Consider the following 16,726-nt stretch of genomic DNA (forward strand, 5'->3'; position numbering starts at 1 on the left):
GAGTAGTAACTGGCTCAGTAAACAAATCTGTGAGAGGGTCACAAGGCCTCAAAGGGTCCACTTCTGCCTTTCTAGCCACACCCATATTAGCTGTGCCCTTAACCTTTGTTAGCAAAGTCCTGAACAAGTGAGGCTTAAATAGACCAGCATGAGTAGGCTTACCCTGGGATGTGCCTTCCTCATCCAACGTTGCAAAACTCCCAGTTCTACCTCTCCCTCAAATGAAACCTCACTATGTAAGGAATGCAATGGGGAATGAGGTTCAGGCAAAAATCCCACCTCACCTTGTAAGGGAGGATAATGGCAGGGGAGACCTCAAAGGCAACGAGGGAGCCAAGCCCCACTGTTGGAGAGCAGAATCAATGCCTTGTGAAATAGTCTGAGTAATCAACAAACGAAGCTCCTGGGACAAACCTGACCCCAGATTCTCTACCGGGCGGAGCTCTGCTGCTGTAGGTGTGAACGTGGCTGAAGGCCCAGAATGCCTATGCCTGGAAGCAGGCTGATGAACATAATGTTACTGAAAAGAAATAGCATGAAAACTCTGTGTCCCCACTTCTGCTTCAGGAGACCAATTTAACTGATCTCCCTGTGCTCTAGAAGTGCTAGCTTCTTTGGCAGGAACTGGCACTGGATTGGACCTGGCTGCCTCTGCCTGCTTTTGAGCTTTGGCAAACTGCTCCTCCAAGGCTTTTTGCCTACGTATGGCATCTTTGTCAGCTGCAACAGATGTAGCAGATTTAGCAGCTTTAGACTTGGATCTGGTTGTGGGTTTACTTACAATTGATTCAGCCCCCTTTGGATGAAAAGCCTTTGATCTCTGCCTGGGGCAAGAATTAGTCAAGTTGCTGCTGCATGTGTCAGCATGATCCGCCATGTTGGGCGTTGGTCAGAAAAAAAAAAATTGCTACCAGCCAAGAAAACACACACCAGGCCTTGCAATAAGGCTAATACAGTCCTTTCAGTGTCCCAAAAAAAAACACCATAAATGATAATCCAAGCAGGAATAGCGGCAACAGGGCTGCAAACTGACAACACGGTTACAAAAAGAACCCAAATATGGAGACGCAGCAAAGGAGAAGCAAAAAATGGTGCGAAACCGGCAAAAACAGCTTCTCTGCGCCTCTGCTCTAGGTCTGCTCTCCAAATCAGGTGTAAGACCGACAACACATTCAGAACACGCTTCAAAAGCCTCCATAGGTAGCACGGAGCTGGCAAAATGACTCCTTTTCCTCCCACTGGTTGCCCACACTCACGGCAGCCCGCAACCTGCTTTCCTTTGAGGTCCACCTCTCAGCTGTCCACTGGCCTGCCAAAGGCCTGGAGTCGCTTCCTGACTCCGATCTGGGGGTTGCTGGCCATTCGCGCCACCTGCAACAAGGTGCACCTTCCCCGGCCTTCCTGCAAGCCTCTGCACAGAAATAATTCCCAAAAAAACAAATATATCTCCAAACTAAGAAAAATAGTAAGAGCATCTCTAATTGTGTTTCTCTAGGCTGACTGAGTTGAAAAAACTGAGGCTTGGCTGGGAGGAAGAGGTGGGGCCAAAGATTTTGCAACTCAGTCTCTGGCCAATCAGACGCTTTGAATACCCATAGCTTGGACTCTCCAAGCAGCGCACATGAGAATAACTGGATCAGAATACTCCCAAGAATCCCTTTTTCATGTCAACCCATCTAATGGCTGCAATAAATCCTTCTAGATTGGGCCACATCCTTGGGACCCAAACTGTATTTTTATTATTATTATTATTATTATTATTATTATTATTATTATTATTATTATTATTATTATTATTATTATTATTATTATTATTATTATTCGAATTTATATACCGCCCTATCTCCCAAAGGACTCAGGGCGGTTCACAGGCATATAAAACATCAATGTACAAATTAAAATAATCCTTAAAAAACTTATTCTAACGCCCAAATTATTAAAAAATAGAAATATAAATATAAAATATAAATATTAAAATCAATTTAAAACCCCTCTAAATTTAAAATCTAAGCCAGTCCTGCACAGATGAATAAATGTGTCTTGAGCTCGCGACGGAAGGTTCGAAGGTCAGGAAGTTGACGGAGTCCTGGGGGGAGTTCGTTCCAGAGGGTGGGAGCCCCCACAGAGAAGGCCCTTCCCCTGGGTGTCGCCAGACGACACTGCCTCGCTGACGGCACCCTGAGGAGTCCCTCTCTGTGAGAGCGCACGGGTCGGTGAGAGGTATCTGGTCGCAGTAGGCGGTCCCGTAAATAACCCGGCCCTATGCCATGGAGCGCTTTAAAGGTGGTCACCAAAACCTTGAAGCGCACCCGGAAGGCCACAGGTAGCCAGTGCAGCCTGCGCAGGATGGGTGTTATGCGGGAGCCACGAGGGGCTCCCTCTATCACCCGCGCAGCCGCATTCTGGACTAACTGCAGCCTCCGGATGCCCTTCAAGGGAAGCCCCATGTAGAGAGCGTTGCAGTAATCCAGGCGAGACGTCACAAGAGCGTGAGTGACCGTGCATAGGGCCTCCTGGTCCAGAAAGGGGCGCAACTGGCGCACCAGGCGAACCTGGTAGAACGCTCTCCTGGAGACGGCCGTCAAATGATCTTCTAGAGACAGCCGTTCATCCAGGAGGACGCCTAAGTTGCGCACCCTCTCCATCGGGGCCAATGACTCGCCACCGATGGTCAGCCATTTAGCTGACTGTACCGGGATGCCGCATCCACAGCCACTCTGTCTTGGAGGGATTGAGCTTGAGCCTGTTTCTCCCCATCCAGACCCGTCGGCCTTCAGACACCGGGACAGCACTGATAGCCGTTGGGGTGGTCCGTGTGGAAAAGTACAGCTGGGTGTCATCCGCGTACAGCTGGTACCTCACACCGAACCCACTGATGATCTCACCCAGCGGCTTCATATAGATGTTGAACAGAAGGGCAGAGGATCGATCCCGCGGCACCCCACAAGTGAGGCGCCCGGGCCGACCTCTGCCCCTGTCAACACCGACTGCGACCGGTCGGAGAGATAGGAGGAGAACCACCGATAAACGGTGCCTCCCACTCCCAATCCCTCCAACCGGCGCAGCAGGATACCATGGTCGATGGTATCGAAAGCCGCTGAGAGGTCTAATAGGACCAGGGCAGAGGAACAACCCCTATCCCTGGCCCTCCAGAGATCATCCATCAACACGACCAAAGCCGTCTCCGTGCTGTAACCGGGCCGGAAACCGGACTGGAACGGGTCTAGATAGACAGTTTCATCCAGGTGCAAGGGAAACTGATATGCCACCATACTCTCAACAACCTTCGCCGCGAAGCGAAGGTTGGAGACCGGACGATAATTACCTAAAACAGCTGGGTCCAGGGAAGGCTTCTTGAGGAGGGGCCTCACCACCGCCTCAAGGCGGCCGGAAAGACACCCTCCACCAAAGAAGCGCTCGTAATCGCCTGGAGCCAGCCTCGTGTCACCTCCTGCGTGGCCAGCACCAACCAGGAGGGGCACGGGTCCAGTAAACATGTGGTGGCATTCAGCCTCCCCAACAACCTGTCCATGTCCTCGGGAGCGACAGGGTCAAACTCATCCCATAAAATGTCACCAAGACCACCTCAGCCGTCTCACCAGACACCGCAATCTTGGTCCAAACCATCCCGAAGCTGAACGATTTTATCGTATAGATAACCGTTAAACTCCTCAGCACGTCCCTGCAACGGGTCATCCCGCTCCCCCTGGTGTAGGAGGGGGCGGGTCACCCGAAACAGGGCGGCTGGGCGGTTATCTGCCGATGCAATGAGGGAGGAGGCGTAGCTACGCCTCGCTTCCCTCAATGCCACTAGGTAAGCCCTAGTATAGGACTTCACTAGTGTCCGATCAGCTTCTGAACGGCTAGACCTCCAGGAACTCTCTAGGCGTCTTCTCCGGCGCTTCATCCCTCTCAGCTCCTCGGAGAACCAAGGAGCCGGTTGGGACCTGCGCCGGGTCAGAGGCCGCAAAGGCACGACCCGGTCTAAGGCCCCCGCCGCGGCCCGTTCCCAGGCCGCAACAAGTTCCTCAACCGAGCCGTGAGCCAGACTCTCAGGAAATGGCCCTCCGGGTCCATCAGGCGCCTGGGACGGAACCAACGTGTCGGCTCCGTCTCCCTGCGGTGGTGAATGGCGGTCAGAAAGTCCAGGCGAAGAAGAGAGTGATCTGACCATGACAAAGGTTCAGTGACTATTTCCTTTAAGTCCAGATCTCTCAACCACTGACCAGAGACAAAAATCAGGTCCAGAGTGCCACCCCCAGTGTGAGTAGGGCCATCAACTACTTGGGTCAGGTCCAAGGCCGTCATGGAAGCCATGAACTCCCGAACTGCCGTCGATGACGAGCCGGACGATGGCAAGTTAAAGTCCCCCATGACTAAAAGTCTGGGGGTCTCAACTGCCACCCCGGCCAGCACCTCCAGGAGCTCGGGCAAGGCAGCTGTCACGCAGCAAGGAGCCAGGTACGTGATCAGCAAACCCATCTGACACCTATGACCCCATCTCACAAAGAGGGATTCGCACCCGGCAATCTGAGGTACAGTGGTCTCCCTCGGCTCTAGGCTCTCTCTAATCACAACCACCACCACCCCACCCCTACCCTGGGCCCTCGGCTGATGGAATGCACGGAAACCCGGTGGGCACATCTCAACAAGGGGCACACCCCCTTCCGTGCCCAGCCAGGTTTCCGTAACGCCTATAAGGTCCGCAGCGCCCCCCTGGATAAGGTCGTATATTAGGGGGGCCTTATTAACTACGGACCTTGCGTTGCATAACATCAGCCGAAGGCCCAGGCTCTGGGGGTCTTGACCATCCGGGGAACGGGAAAAGGACGGGGGATCGGGGCGCGCGACCGCTCGCACACATCGAGCGCGCCCCCCCCAGAACGATATGATCCCCCCCTTCCGCCATATCTGCCCCTCCCACTTACCGTGGAAATCAGGCCACCCTCACCAACAGGAACGCAATCTCCCCCCTAACCTCCGAACCTATTAAAAAACCGTCACGAGCACGCGCAAGGACTGGCTCCCCTCCCGACGGACTACCCCAACGCCCGCCTTAACCTCCCACCCTCCCGACGGGTTCTCTCCCCACCATGAGTCCTCCCCCACCCTCCCTTAAAATTCCCATTAAAATTCCCTTAAAAATCTATTAAAACAGTTAATTAAAAACCCTGAGTCTCCTATTTTGGCATGCCATCTCTCGGGGTTCCAAAACCCGTCTCAAGATGGGCCTCGATAGCGTGGAGGGCCAAACCCGCGAGAGAGGGGAATCTCGCAGGGCAAGAAGGTCAGCCGCAGTAAATGTCCGCATGCTAAAAGTCCGGCAAGTAGACCCATCCTGGACCTGTCACGATGGAAATTGACACACCAGTAGTTCCGGGTGAAAGACAGACGAAATATAGTTCTTAGGCGGTAGATGAAAAACCGCCATGAGTAAATCAGAGCACCAACCCCTCCTATCCCGAGGGGTGGACTATGGACGAGGAAATGGGGGAAAAGGATAAAGTCCTACAGTAGTCCAGCTAGGATTGTCCAGGACCCGCCTCAATTCACCCCACTGGGGCCAAAGATCTTCAAAAAGTCCCCTTGCAGCCGGCCCTTAGGCGTCCTCTAAGATGATGAAAAAAAGGCGCCAACATGGCCCGTGATCGTCCTTCAAGATGACAAAGAGGACGGGCACGTGCCTAATGGCCAGCCACTCCACCGACGAGACGCCTCTCTCCCAAAATCCGGGGGGGGGCAAAGGACTCGAAAAAGCCCCCACAGACAGCCATAGACGCCCCCAAGATGGTAGGGAGGGCGTCCCCTAGGCCCGTGGATAACCTTCAGAGTGGCAAAGAAGGTGACCATCGGGCCTCTTCATGGTCGCTAGGCCAGGCCGCCAGCTGAAGTAGGCCACTCACCCGCCGGGCCTGCTGGGTCATGCCACCGCGGGACCCAGCCGCCCACCGACAGGCTAGGCCCCCACCAGGCCGGTCCGGCCAGGCCGCCATCGCTGCCACCACCAGAGGAGAGAGCTCCAAGGCTCCTCCAGGAGCAACGCCAGGCCGCCGCCGAAAACTCGACCGCCGCCGCCGCCGTTGGAAAAGGCCCCCACCTCTGACACCGCAGACCAAGGGGCGAAGAGGAGAGGCTCTAAAGCCCTTCCTAGGGCAGAGCTAAGCTAGGCTGCCACTGCAGCCGCTGAAAAGCCGACCGCCGCCGCCGCTGGAAAATGCCAGGCCGCCGCCGGTCTTATCGCCACCGGGGGGAGGGGGAGTGCTCCGGGACTCCGGGACTCCTCCCGAGGGAACCCGGGGGCGCCCTGCTTCGTTTCACCCATCCTCCGATCCGTCGTACTGTCCTCTACCCGGGCGGGGGGTCAAAGCTGTCCAAAAGACCCCCCCCGACCCGGTCGGGTCCAAGATAGGCCCGTCGCCGCCACAGCTGTTCAGCGGCGCGGCGCCATCTTGGACATGCGCACTAGATAATCTGTCTTTTCTGTTCTGATGCCCCTTCTCTGAAAACTTGCCCTCTTCTCTACTCCTAAGCATTCGGTATGTACTAATTCTGGCATATGGAAAAAGCATTTTTAATTCAGCCTGGCACACTGGCATCATAAGATGCAACAGCAAGATTATGAATGTACACTAATTGCTTCTATTTCTGTTCTTTTTTTTTTATTGAAAAAGTTTAAAAAAAAAACAAAGACATTTTCGCCCCTTTTTTTCCCCCTCCCTCCCAGAAAACCCCCTTCCCCCCTCCCTTCCCCCCCCGGCTTCCCAGGTCAATCACAAGGTATTGTTATACATAAACCAAACATAAAATAAAATTTTCCCTTCCAATCCAATTAACCTCATCCAAAGCTTTTCATCTCCCAACCCCCTCCCCATTAAATAAAATAACTTTCTAATTATTCAAAGGCAATCTGATATTTCTTAATCTGATATCTGTTTTGTAGATAATCAATCCATTTTTTCCATTCAATTAAATATCTTTCCTGCGTATTGTCTTTTAAAAAAGCTGAGATTTTAGCCATCTCAGCCAAATTAATGACTTTCAGTATCCATTCTTCTATTGTAGGTACCTCTTCTTTCTTCCAGTATTGTCCAATTAACAGTCTTGCTGCTGTTATTAAATTCAGAATCAGTTTAGTCTCAATCCCTGTACAATCCGTTATAATTCCCAAAAGGAAAAATTGTGGCAGGAACTTTATCTTCTTCTTCAGTACATTTTGAATAATCCACCAAATTCTTATCCAAAAGGCCTTAATTTTCTTGCAAGTCCACCAAATATGAAAATATGTAGTGTCATCACAATCACACCTCCAACATTTCGCTTGGATATTAGGATACATACGTGATAATTTTTTGGGATCTAAGTGCCATCTATAAAACATCTTATAAAAATTTTCCCTTAAATTCTGTGCTTGAGTAAACTTAACATTTCTAACCCAGATTTTCTCCCATGTTTCCAACATTATTGGTTCCTGAATATTCTGTGCCCATTTTATCATACAGTCCTTTACCAAATCCTTTTCTGAATCTATTTCAAGCAACACATTATACAATCTCTTTATATGCTCCTGGGTCTGATTTCTAATTTGCTTTATTAAATTTTCCTCCCTTTGCATTATACCAATTTTTTGATCTTCTTTCCATCTAGCACTTATTTGCCCATATTGAAACCAGGTATAATTCCTCCCTTCTTCATTTAATACCTGTAATGATTTTAATTGCAATCTACCTCCTTCAGCATACAAAAGTTCTTTATAAGTAATTATTTCCTGTTTCTGTTCTATATTTATATTCTCTATTGCATGTCTGGGGCTCGCCCATATAGGCATCTTGTAATCTAATTTATAAGAATATTTTTTCCAGACTCGCAAAAGAGCACTTCTCAACACATGATTCTTAAAAGCCCTATCCACTTTTTTTTCATAAAATAAATACGCATGCCATCCATATAACAAGTCATAACCTTCTATATTCAAAATTCTTTCCTCCATTAAATTAAACCAGTCACTTATTACTGAAAGGGCTACTGCTTCATAATATAGCTTAAAATTAGGCATTTTTAAGCCACCTCTTTCCCGTGAGTCCTGTATTATTTTCATTTTAACCCTCGCCTTTTTACCCTGCCATATAAATTTATTAATCCCAATCTGCCAATCTTCCAAATTTTTATCCTTTTTAATTATTGGTATCATCTGGAACAGAAACAAAAATCTAGGTAACACATTCATTTTAATAGCCGCAATCCTTCCCAATAGCGACAACTGCAATTTTTTCCAGACACTCATATCATTCTGAACTTTTTGCCATAGCAAGTCATAATTATTCTTATAAAGTTTCTTGTTCGATGAGCTAATATAAACCCCTAAATATTTAACCTTTTTTACTACCTCAAATCCTGTCATTTCCTCTAGTTTTTGTTTCTGTTGTATAGACATATTTTTAATTATCACTTTTGTTTTATTCTGATTTATTTTAAATCCTGATACCTTTCCATATTTATCAATTACTTCCAACAGAAATCTACTTGAATTTATAGGATTTGTTAAGGTAATCACTACATCATCTGCAAAAGCTCTAACTTTGTACTCATATTGTCTAATCTTAATTCCCTCTATTTTCGTTAATTCTCGTATTTTATCTAATAATGGTTCCAGAGTCAAAACAAACAATAGTGGTGATAAAGGACATCCCTGTCTTGTTCCTTTCGCAATCTTAATAACTTCTGTCAAACTACCATTTATTATAATCTGAGCTGTTTGCTCTCCATAAATCGCTTTAATTATTCTAAGAAAACAATCTCCAAATTGCATTTTCTCTATTAATTTAAATAAAAAATCCCAATGCAATCGATCAAAAGCTTTCTCTGCATCCAAAAAAATAAGTGCTGCTGAAGTATTCTTCTTTTCCAAATATTCCAATATATTAATAATCTGTCTAACATTATTCCTCATCTGCCTCCCTTTTATAAAACCAGATTGATCAGTATGAATTCTTTGTTGTAAAACTAACATTAATCTATTTGCTATTATTTTTACAAAAATCTTATAATCATTATTTAAAAGTGAAATCGGCCTGTAGTTACCAGGTTTCTAATTGCTTCTATTTCATTTGAAGTATCTTAGATAATTTTTTATTCTATCATTTTTAATGTTTAGCACTGCCTGGAGAAAGTTGACATCAGAGGTGCTTTGTAAATATTGGAATTCAAATCCTGTAACATTAAATGAAAACACACAGTTCATCCTGTGAAAGGAAACAGCCTGAAGCAAAATTGAGCTGAAGGAGGACCCCAAACACAGACAAGCTGCCAGGAACAGAATGAATAAAAGCGCTGAAGGACAAATGAAGGATCCCAGAGTGCCACGTTGCAACAATGATAAAAATTCATATTTGGGCCAGGGATTCAATCACTACAATGCACAAACAGCTCACTTCTTATAAATCATATTTTCTAGCAAAACCAAAATAGAGCAAAATGCAAAAGGTCACATAGTAAAGTATTAAGATACTGATAAACTGTTAAACTCACCATGCTGATGTTTAGGATTTTATGGATATTGAAAAGGTTTTCCAAGCGAAGTGTAGCATAAATGCCTTTATTTTCCTTGCAGTCACTAAAAAGATATATAGAAAAAGGATAAATCAAGAATTTGTTTCCAATTTTGGATCCTAGTATTTTCCATCAAAAATCTATTTAACTGAATACAGTATCAGTCTGAATTCAAAGAAATAGAAAGATTATTTATTTCATTATATTTATTAAGGCTGCCCGCCCCCCTAACAACTGGGCAGCTTATAAAATCCCCAAATTTGCTAACCAAACCCTTCCTACCTTACCTCACAACCACATTTGAAGTTGAGAATTACTTGGACAATTTGTGATGACTCTGCTATTCAAAAGGCAAACATTAGACAATTCACCCAAAGTACCTAAAGATTTGGAAGTTTCAAATAATCTTTGGAATCAAGGGCTTCCGTTGGCGCCACCTTCTTCGCTGAGCTCCTAATTAAGGAGCTCCGTACTGAACTTCGTAAAAGCCAGGAAAACGCCGGCTTTAATCTCTTTCTCTGGATGAAAGAGAAAAATAAGAGCTGCGGGGGTGTGGTAGACCTCCCCAGGGGCTTTATTTTTAATTAAGCAGAGCCCTGTGGGTCGAGGGTCCCATAAATATTCCTGCCAAGCTCCGACTTCAGTGTGTGCCTGCAAAAGCAGGAAAAGAAGAAAGTGTCCATCTCTGCTAATTGTCTTATCTTTATGGATTCCTAAATGCAGACGGAATGAGTGCGAGCGAACAATTACTGGATTGCAAGTATTTTTGATTTCCTGACTTCTACCCTTTTAAAAAGAGAAACTTTTTTTTTCTTTGTTTCAACTGACTCTTTAAGATGGCGCCTGAAAGGGAGTGAAAGTGACGAATGGAATTCTAAACAGCCTGTGTAACTAAGAAGCTAAGAAATGTTATGTGTGGATTTTAATGAAGTGAAGTGAGCTCTCCTATACTTAAAGGGGAAAAGAGAAGTTTCTAGACTTATATTTTGTGACTCTTAAAAACTGAAATGGCTACTAAACCACCTAAGACTGGGGGTAGAAGGGGTTCTGAACCAGCTTTAGAAGATTTGATTAAAGAACAAGGGAAAGTCTTTGAAGAAAAGTTTAAGGAAATAATGGATAATAATGAGAAAATAAGAGAGGAAATAAAAGAGAATAATAAAAAAATAAGAGAAGATATTTTGATGGCTTTCCAAGGCTTGACAAAAAGACTGGAGGTGGTGGAGGAGGAGGTGCCAGAAATTGCTCAGTCAACTCAGCAAATAGAAAATAGAATGGGGGGAATGCAAATTAAACTGGACAAAAATGAAGATCAAGTGGTGGTGATGCAGTATAGAATGATGGAAGGAGCTCTGAGAATTAGGGGCTTGAATGAGGAGAAAGGGGAAGATTTAAAAAAGTTTTTATCAGAAGCTCTGGCTGAATTTATTGAACTTGATCCACAAGAGGTTGCTTATCAAATTGACAAAATTTATAGTGTTAATTCCTGGATTGCTAGGCAGAAGAAACTTCCTAGAGATATTGTGGTTTATTTTTTGAAAAGAATTTTGCAAGTTGCATTTCAGAAAAACTTGAAAATAAGAGAACAGGAGCTGAAGGTTTTGAAAGAGATTCCTCCCAAGATGTTAAGGGATAGAAAGGACTTTACATTTTTTACACAAGAACTTAAGAAATACTAGGTTCAATTTAGATGGGAGGTTCCAGTTGGTTTGACAGTGTATTATCAAGGAAGGAGATATCGCATTGATACAGTGCTTAAGGCCAAAGATTTTCTTTCCACCGTGCTGAAATTTGAAGTAGAAATAATAGAAAAAAGAATTCAAGAGACTCAAATGGGTGTGGAAGCTGAGGTGACTCCAGTGATGTTACCATCTGAGGAACAACCACAAGAACAAAGACTGACGAGGGGAGCCCTTAAGCGTAAGGAAAAGGAGCAACAAACTCAAAGTAAAGTTCAGGATTCTGCTACAGAAGCGGTGGGAGGAGCACGGCCGAAGATATGGGAGGACGATCTTCAGCTGATCGCTCAAAAGCTTCAGCAGGCCAGTAATGGCAAATAAAATCTTGACCTGGAATATCAATGGTTTGAATTCAGCTCAGAAGAGAAGAAAAATATTTCATTATTTGAAACAATTTAGAAATGATGTAATTTGCTTACAAGAAACACATATTAAACTATCAGATCAAAAGTACTTAATAAACTCAAAGTTAGGTAAACATTTTGTTGCTTCTGCTTTGGACAAAAAACATGGCATAGTGGTTTATTTGAGAAAAGATATACCAGCCAAGTTAATAGAGGCAGATATTCACGGAAGATATATTGCTATTGAACTTACAATAGAAACAAAAAAGACCCTCTTGTTTGGTATATATGCACCCAATCAGCAACAAGAAAAATTTTATAGAATGTTGTATGATAAATTGATTCTATGGGATTATAAATCGTGTATTATATTGGGAGATTGGAATGGAGTAATAGATACACGAAAGGACAAGAGAACTTTTTCTAAGAAGATACCTGCATATGCAAAGCTGCCTAAATCCTTTTTTGATATGATAGAAGATTTTGAGTTGAGAGATTTATGGAGACTGCGGAATTTGGAGGAAAGAGACTATACTTTTTTCTCTGATAGGCATCAATCTTTTTCACGTATTGATTTTATTTTAATTTCTAATGATTTGCTTTTTAAGGTGAAGAAAACTAAGATATTTCCAAGATCTTTGTCTGATCATAGTCCTGTTTGGATGGAATTGCAATATGGAAAAGAAGGTAGAAGAACTTGGAGATTAAATGAAAATTTGTTAGATATCAGGATAATGTAAATCAATGTAAAAAGCAGATGAAAGAATTTTTTGATTATAATTTGAATAACGAAACATCGATAGAAATGGTTTGGGACGCTAGTAAAGCTTTTATGAGAGGTGTACTAATATATATTAATAATAGACAGAGAAATAAGCAACAAAGACAGCGTAGGTATTTAGAAGAGGAAATTTATAAGAAACAACAATTATTAATATATAACTCGCATGATCAAAAACTTAAAGATGCAATAAAGTTATTACAGAATCAATTTAATATGATAATAGCTGATCAGGTGGCAACAAATATACAATATGCCAAACATAATACTTTTTGTAATGCAAATAGACCTGGTAGATGGTTAGCATATACTTTAAGGAAAAGACAAAAACAACGTACTATAGAAAAAATAGAATATAAAGGTAAAGAGAGATACCAACAGGATAAAATTAAAAAAGCTTTTTTAGAATATTATACAAATTTATATCTTAAAGATAATATATTGAACAGGGATATTGATAATTATTTGAAGGAATATAAGGTTAAAAATTTAACTTTAGAACAATCGGATGAACTGAATCGGCCTATAACTTCTGAAGAAATTATTTTGGTAATTAAACAATTAAAAATGGGGAAAACTCCTGGTACGGATGTGCTTACAGTTAGTTATTATAGGAATTTACAGGATGAGATGTTAGGTCCACTTAAGGAATTATTTAATCAGATACAAATAGGAGGGGGAATTCCCCCCTCATGGAGAACCTCTTTTATTTCATTGATACCAAAAGAGGAACAGGATTGTTCTAAACCTGGGAATTATAGGCCAATCTCACTTTTAAATAATGATTATAAGATTTTTGTTAAAATAATAGCTAATAGATTAATGTTGATTTTGCAGCAAAGAATTCATAATGATCAATCTGGATTTATAAAAGGGAGACAGATGAGGAATAATGTTAGGCAGATTGTTAATTTACTGGAGTATTTAGAAAAGAAAAATTTTATTCCAGCAGCATTTATTTTTCTTGATGCAGAGAAAGCTTTTGATCGATTGCATTGGGATTTTTTATTTAAATTAATAGAAAAGATGCAATTTGGAGATGGTTTTACAAGAATAATTAGGGCAATTTATGGAGAGCAAACAGCACAGATTATAATTAATGGTAGCTTAACAGAAACTTTTAAGATTGCGAAAGGAACAAGATAGGGATGTCCTTTATCACCATTATTGTTTATTTTAACTCTAGAACCGTTATTGGATAAAATACGAGAAGTAAAGGAGATAGAGAGAATTAAAGTTAGACAACATGAATATAAGCTGAGAGCTTTTGCAGATGACCTGGTGATTACTTTAACAAACCCTATAAATTCTAGTATATCTTTGTTGGAAATAATTGATCAATATGGGAAGGTTTCAGGGTTTAAGGTAAACCAGAAAAAGACAAAAGTGATAATAAAAAATATGGCCAGACAACAGAAAGAAAAATTAGAGGAAATAACAGGATTTGAAATTGTAAAGAAGGTTAAATATTTAGGGGTCTATATTACATCACAAATGTGAAATTGTATAAGAATAACTATGAGGTTTTATGGCAAAAAGTTCAGAAGGAGTTGATTGTTTGGAAAAAATTGCAATTATCCTTGCTGGGGAGAATAGCTGCTATTAAAATGAATGTTTTACCTAGATTTTTATTCCTCTTTCAGATGATACCAATAATTAAGAGAGATAAGAATCTTGAGGAATGGCAGAAGGGAATTAATAAATTTATATGGGAAGGTAAAAAAGCTAGGGTTAAAATGAAAATAATTCAAGATTCCCGGGAAAGGGGAGGTTTAAAAATGCCTAATTTTAAATTATATTATGAAGCAGCTGCTCTCTCTGTAATAAGTGATTGGTTTAACTTAACGGAGGAAAGAATTTTGAATATAGAAGGTTATGATTTGCTATATGGATGGCATGCATATTTAATTTATGACAAAAAAGTGGATAAGGCCTTTAAAAATCATGTGTTAAGAACTGCTCCTCTGTGTTTGGAAAAATACTCTTACAAACTAAATTATAAGGTTCCTATATGGGCAAGTCCTAGACATACAATAGAGAATATAAATATAGAACAGAATCAGGAAATGATTACATATAAAGATCTTTTGTATACTGAAAGAGGTAATTTGCAATTAAAATCTCTGCACGTACTAAAAGAAGAAGGAAAAATTATACTTGGTTTCAATATGAGCAACTACGTGCTAGATGGAAGGAAGATCAGAAAATTGGTATAGAGCAGAACGAGGGAAATTTGGTAAAGCAAATTAGAAATCAGTCTCAGGAGCATATAAAGAGATTGTATAATGTGTTACTTGAAATAGATTCTGAAAGGGACTTGGTAAAGGACTGTATGATAAAGTGGGCACAAAATTTTCAGGAGCCAATATTATTGGAAACTTGGGAAAAAATTTGGGTTAGAAATGTTAAATTCACGCAGGCACAGAATCTGAAGGAAAATTTTTATAAAATGTTTTATAGATGGCACTTAGATCCTAAGAAATTATCGTGCATGTACCCAGATATGCAAGCAAAATGTTGGAGATGTAATTGTGATGATGCTACATATTTTCATATTTGGTGGACTTGTAAGGATATAAAGGCCTTTTGGATAAAAATTTGGTGGATTTTACAAAATGTTTTGAAAAAGAAGATAAAGTTCCTGCCGCAATTTTTTTTGTTGGGAATTATTACGGATTGTACAGTAATTGAGACTAAATTGATTTTAAATCTAATAACTGCAGCAAGATTACTAATAGGACAATATTGGAAGAAAAAAGAAGTACCTACAATAGAAGAATGGATATTGAAAGTTGCCAATTTGGCTGAGATGGCGAAGATATCAGCCTTTTTGAAAGAAAATACATAAGAAAGATACTTAAAGGAATGGGAAAAATGGATTGACTATATTCAACGTAGATATCAGACTAAGAGTTATCAGACTGTTTTTGAATGATTATGATGTATTATTTTTTATTGTTTTTGGGGGAAGTTAGGAATTGATGATTGTAGGGGTATAATTAAGTTGGGACTAAAATTTTTTAGCATATGTTTATTTCATTTTTAACTATACCTTGTGCTCGATCCGGGAAGTCGGGGGAGGGGGAGGGGGGTTGTGAAGGGAGGGGGGAGGGGAAGTGGGGGGAAAGGGGGGAAAATTTTCTGTAAAACTTTTTGAATAAAAAAAAAATCTTTGGAATCAAATTAATAACACAACTATTTTTTTCAAGATACTTAAGTATGAGATATTTCTATGTAAGTATAGAATTAGACTTTCTCTCTCAAAGACTCAAACATCTGATGGAATTCTTGACAATTTTTGGCTTATGAAAAATATTTGAGTTTTTACTTAGTTTCTACTTCAAAGCAAGAATAATCTGACTGTCAGCTGTCCAACTAGTGAACCCAAAAGAAGGAAACTCTCTCAAAAGCTTTGAATTCCCAAAAGTAAAACTTAATTGAATACACCATTTTGGTACTGAAGAATCAAAACCAGCTCTGGTTTTCCCATGCAAATGCTTGCTTAAAGTTAAACAATAGCTTTCCTTTCTCCTGACCTCTAGGTGATCACATTGTCCAATTATGAGACGTCCTTTTGTTATGGGAATAGTGCATCTCTTTCTCAAGCACATGGCTGGCTGGAACATACAGTTTGTTTCCCTTCCACGCCAGGTCCTCTCTCATCATCAGCTTGTTTTTGTGGTCCTTGAACCATGCATCTTCTTTCAGGGCTTCCTTTAGCCATTGGGTCAGAGCACTATCAGCCAGCTGAGGAGTGGCTAGTGGCTGCTACCTCACAGATTCCTGCGCTGCCAGTTGTGGGGGCGGGGCGGGATAATGGAGTTAACTGTTTCCACCTGGGTACTTTTGTATTGGGGAATCCAAGAGAGCGCATAGGCAAAGAAATTCTTCCCCTCTGGCACGTACCAAATGGTGAAATTGAATCTATTAAAGTACTGATCCCATCGTACTTGTTTAGGGGACAGCTTCCTTGAGGTTTTTAAATTCTTGTGATCAGTCCACACTTTGAAAGGGATCTTACTGCACTCCAGGAATTGCCTCCAAGTCAGCAGCATCCATCAAATAGCATATGCCTTCTTTTCACATACTGCCCAAAGTCTTTTGGTGTCAGTCAGTTTCTGGGAAGTGTAGACGCAGGGTTGTAGTGTCCCCTTTGCATTTCCTTGGAGCAAAATGGGCTCCACTGCCACATCGCTAGCATCGGCTTGTATTACAAATGGTTCCTCTGGATTTGGGTGTGTAAGTGTTGGCTCCCTACAAAAATCTGTTTGAGCTTTTCAAAAGCCTCTTGGCATTCCATAATCCAGTTAAGCGGC

At 42.1% G+C, this 16,726-nt stretch overlaps 1 protein-coding gene across 5 annotated transcripts in view; it reads right to left on the reverse strand.

The window, feature by feature from the left end:
* The window catches only part of PROM1 (prominin 1), a 258,262-nt gene that overhangs the window by 80,591 nt on the left and 160,945 nt on the right, over window positions 1-16,726 (reverse strand). For all 5 annotated transcript variants that reach the window (XM_058193311.1, XM_058193310.1, XM_058193309.1 and 2 more), the window contains one exon: window positions 9,526-9,610. In XM_058193311.1, the coding sequence (XP_058049294.1) occupies window positions 9,526-9,610 (85 nt within the window). The remainder of the gene's footprint in view (window positions 1-9,525; window positions 9,611-16,726) is intronic.

Source organism: Ahaetulla prasina, chromosome 8 (assembly GCF_028640845.1).
Source record: "Ahaetulla prasina isolate Xishuangbanna chromosome 8, ASM2864084v1, whole genome shotgun sequence".
NCBI classification, from domain to species: Eukaryota; Metazoa; Chordata; class Lepidosauria; order Squamata; family Colubridae; genus Ahaetulla; species Ahaetulla prasina.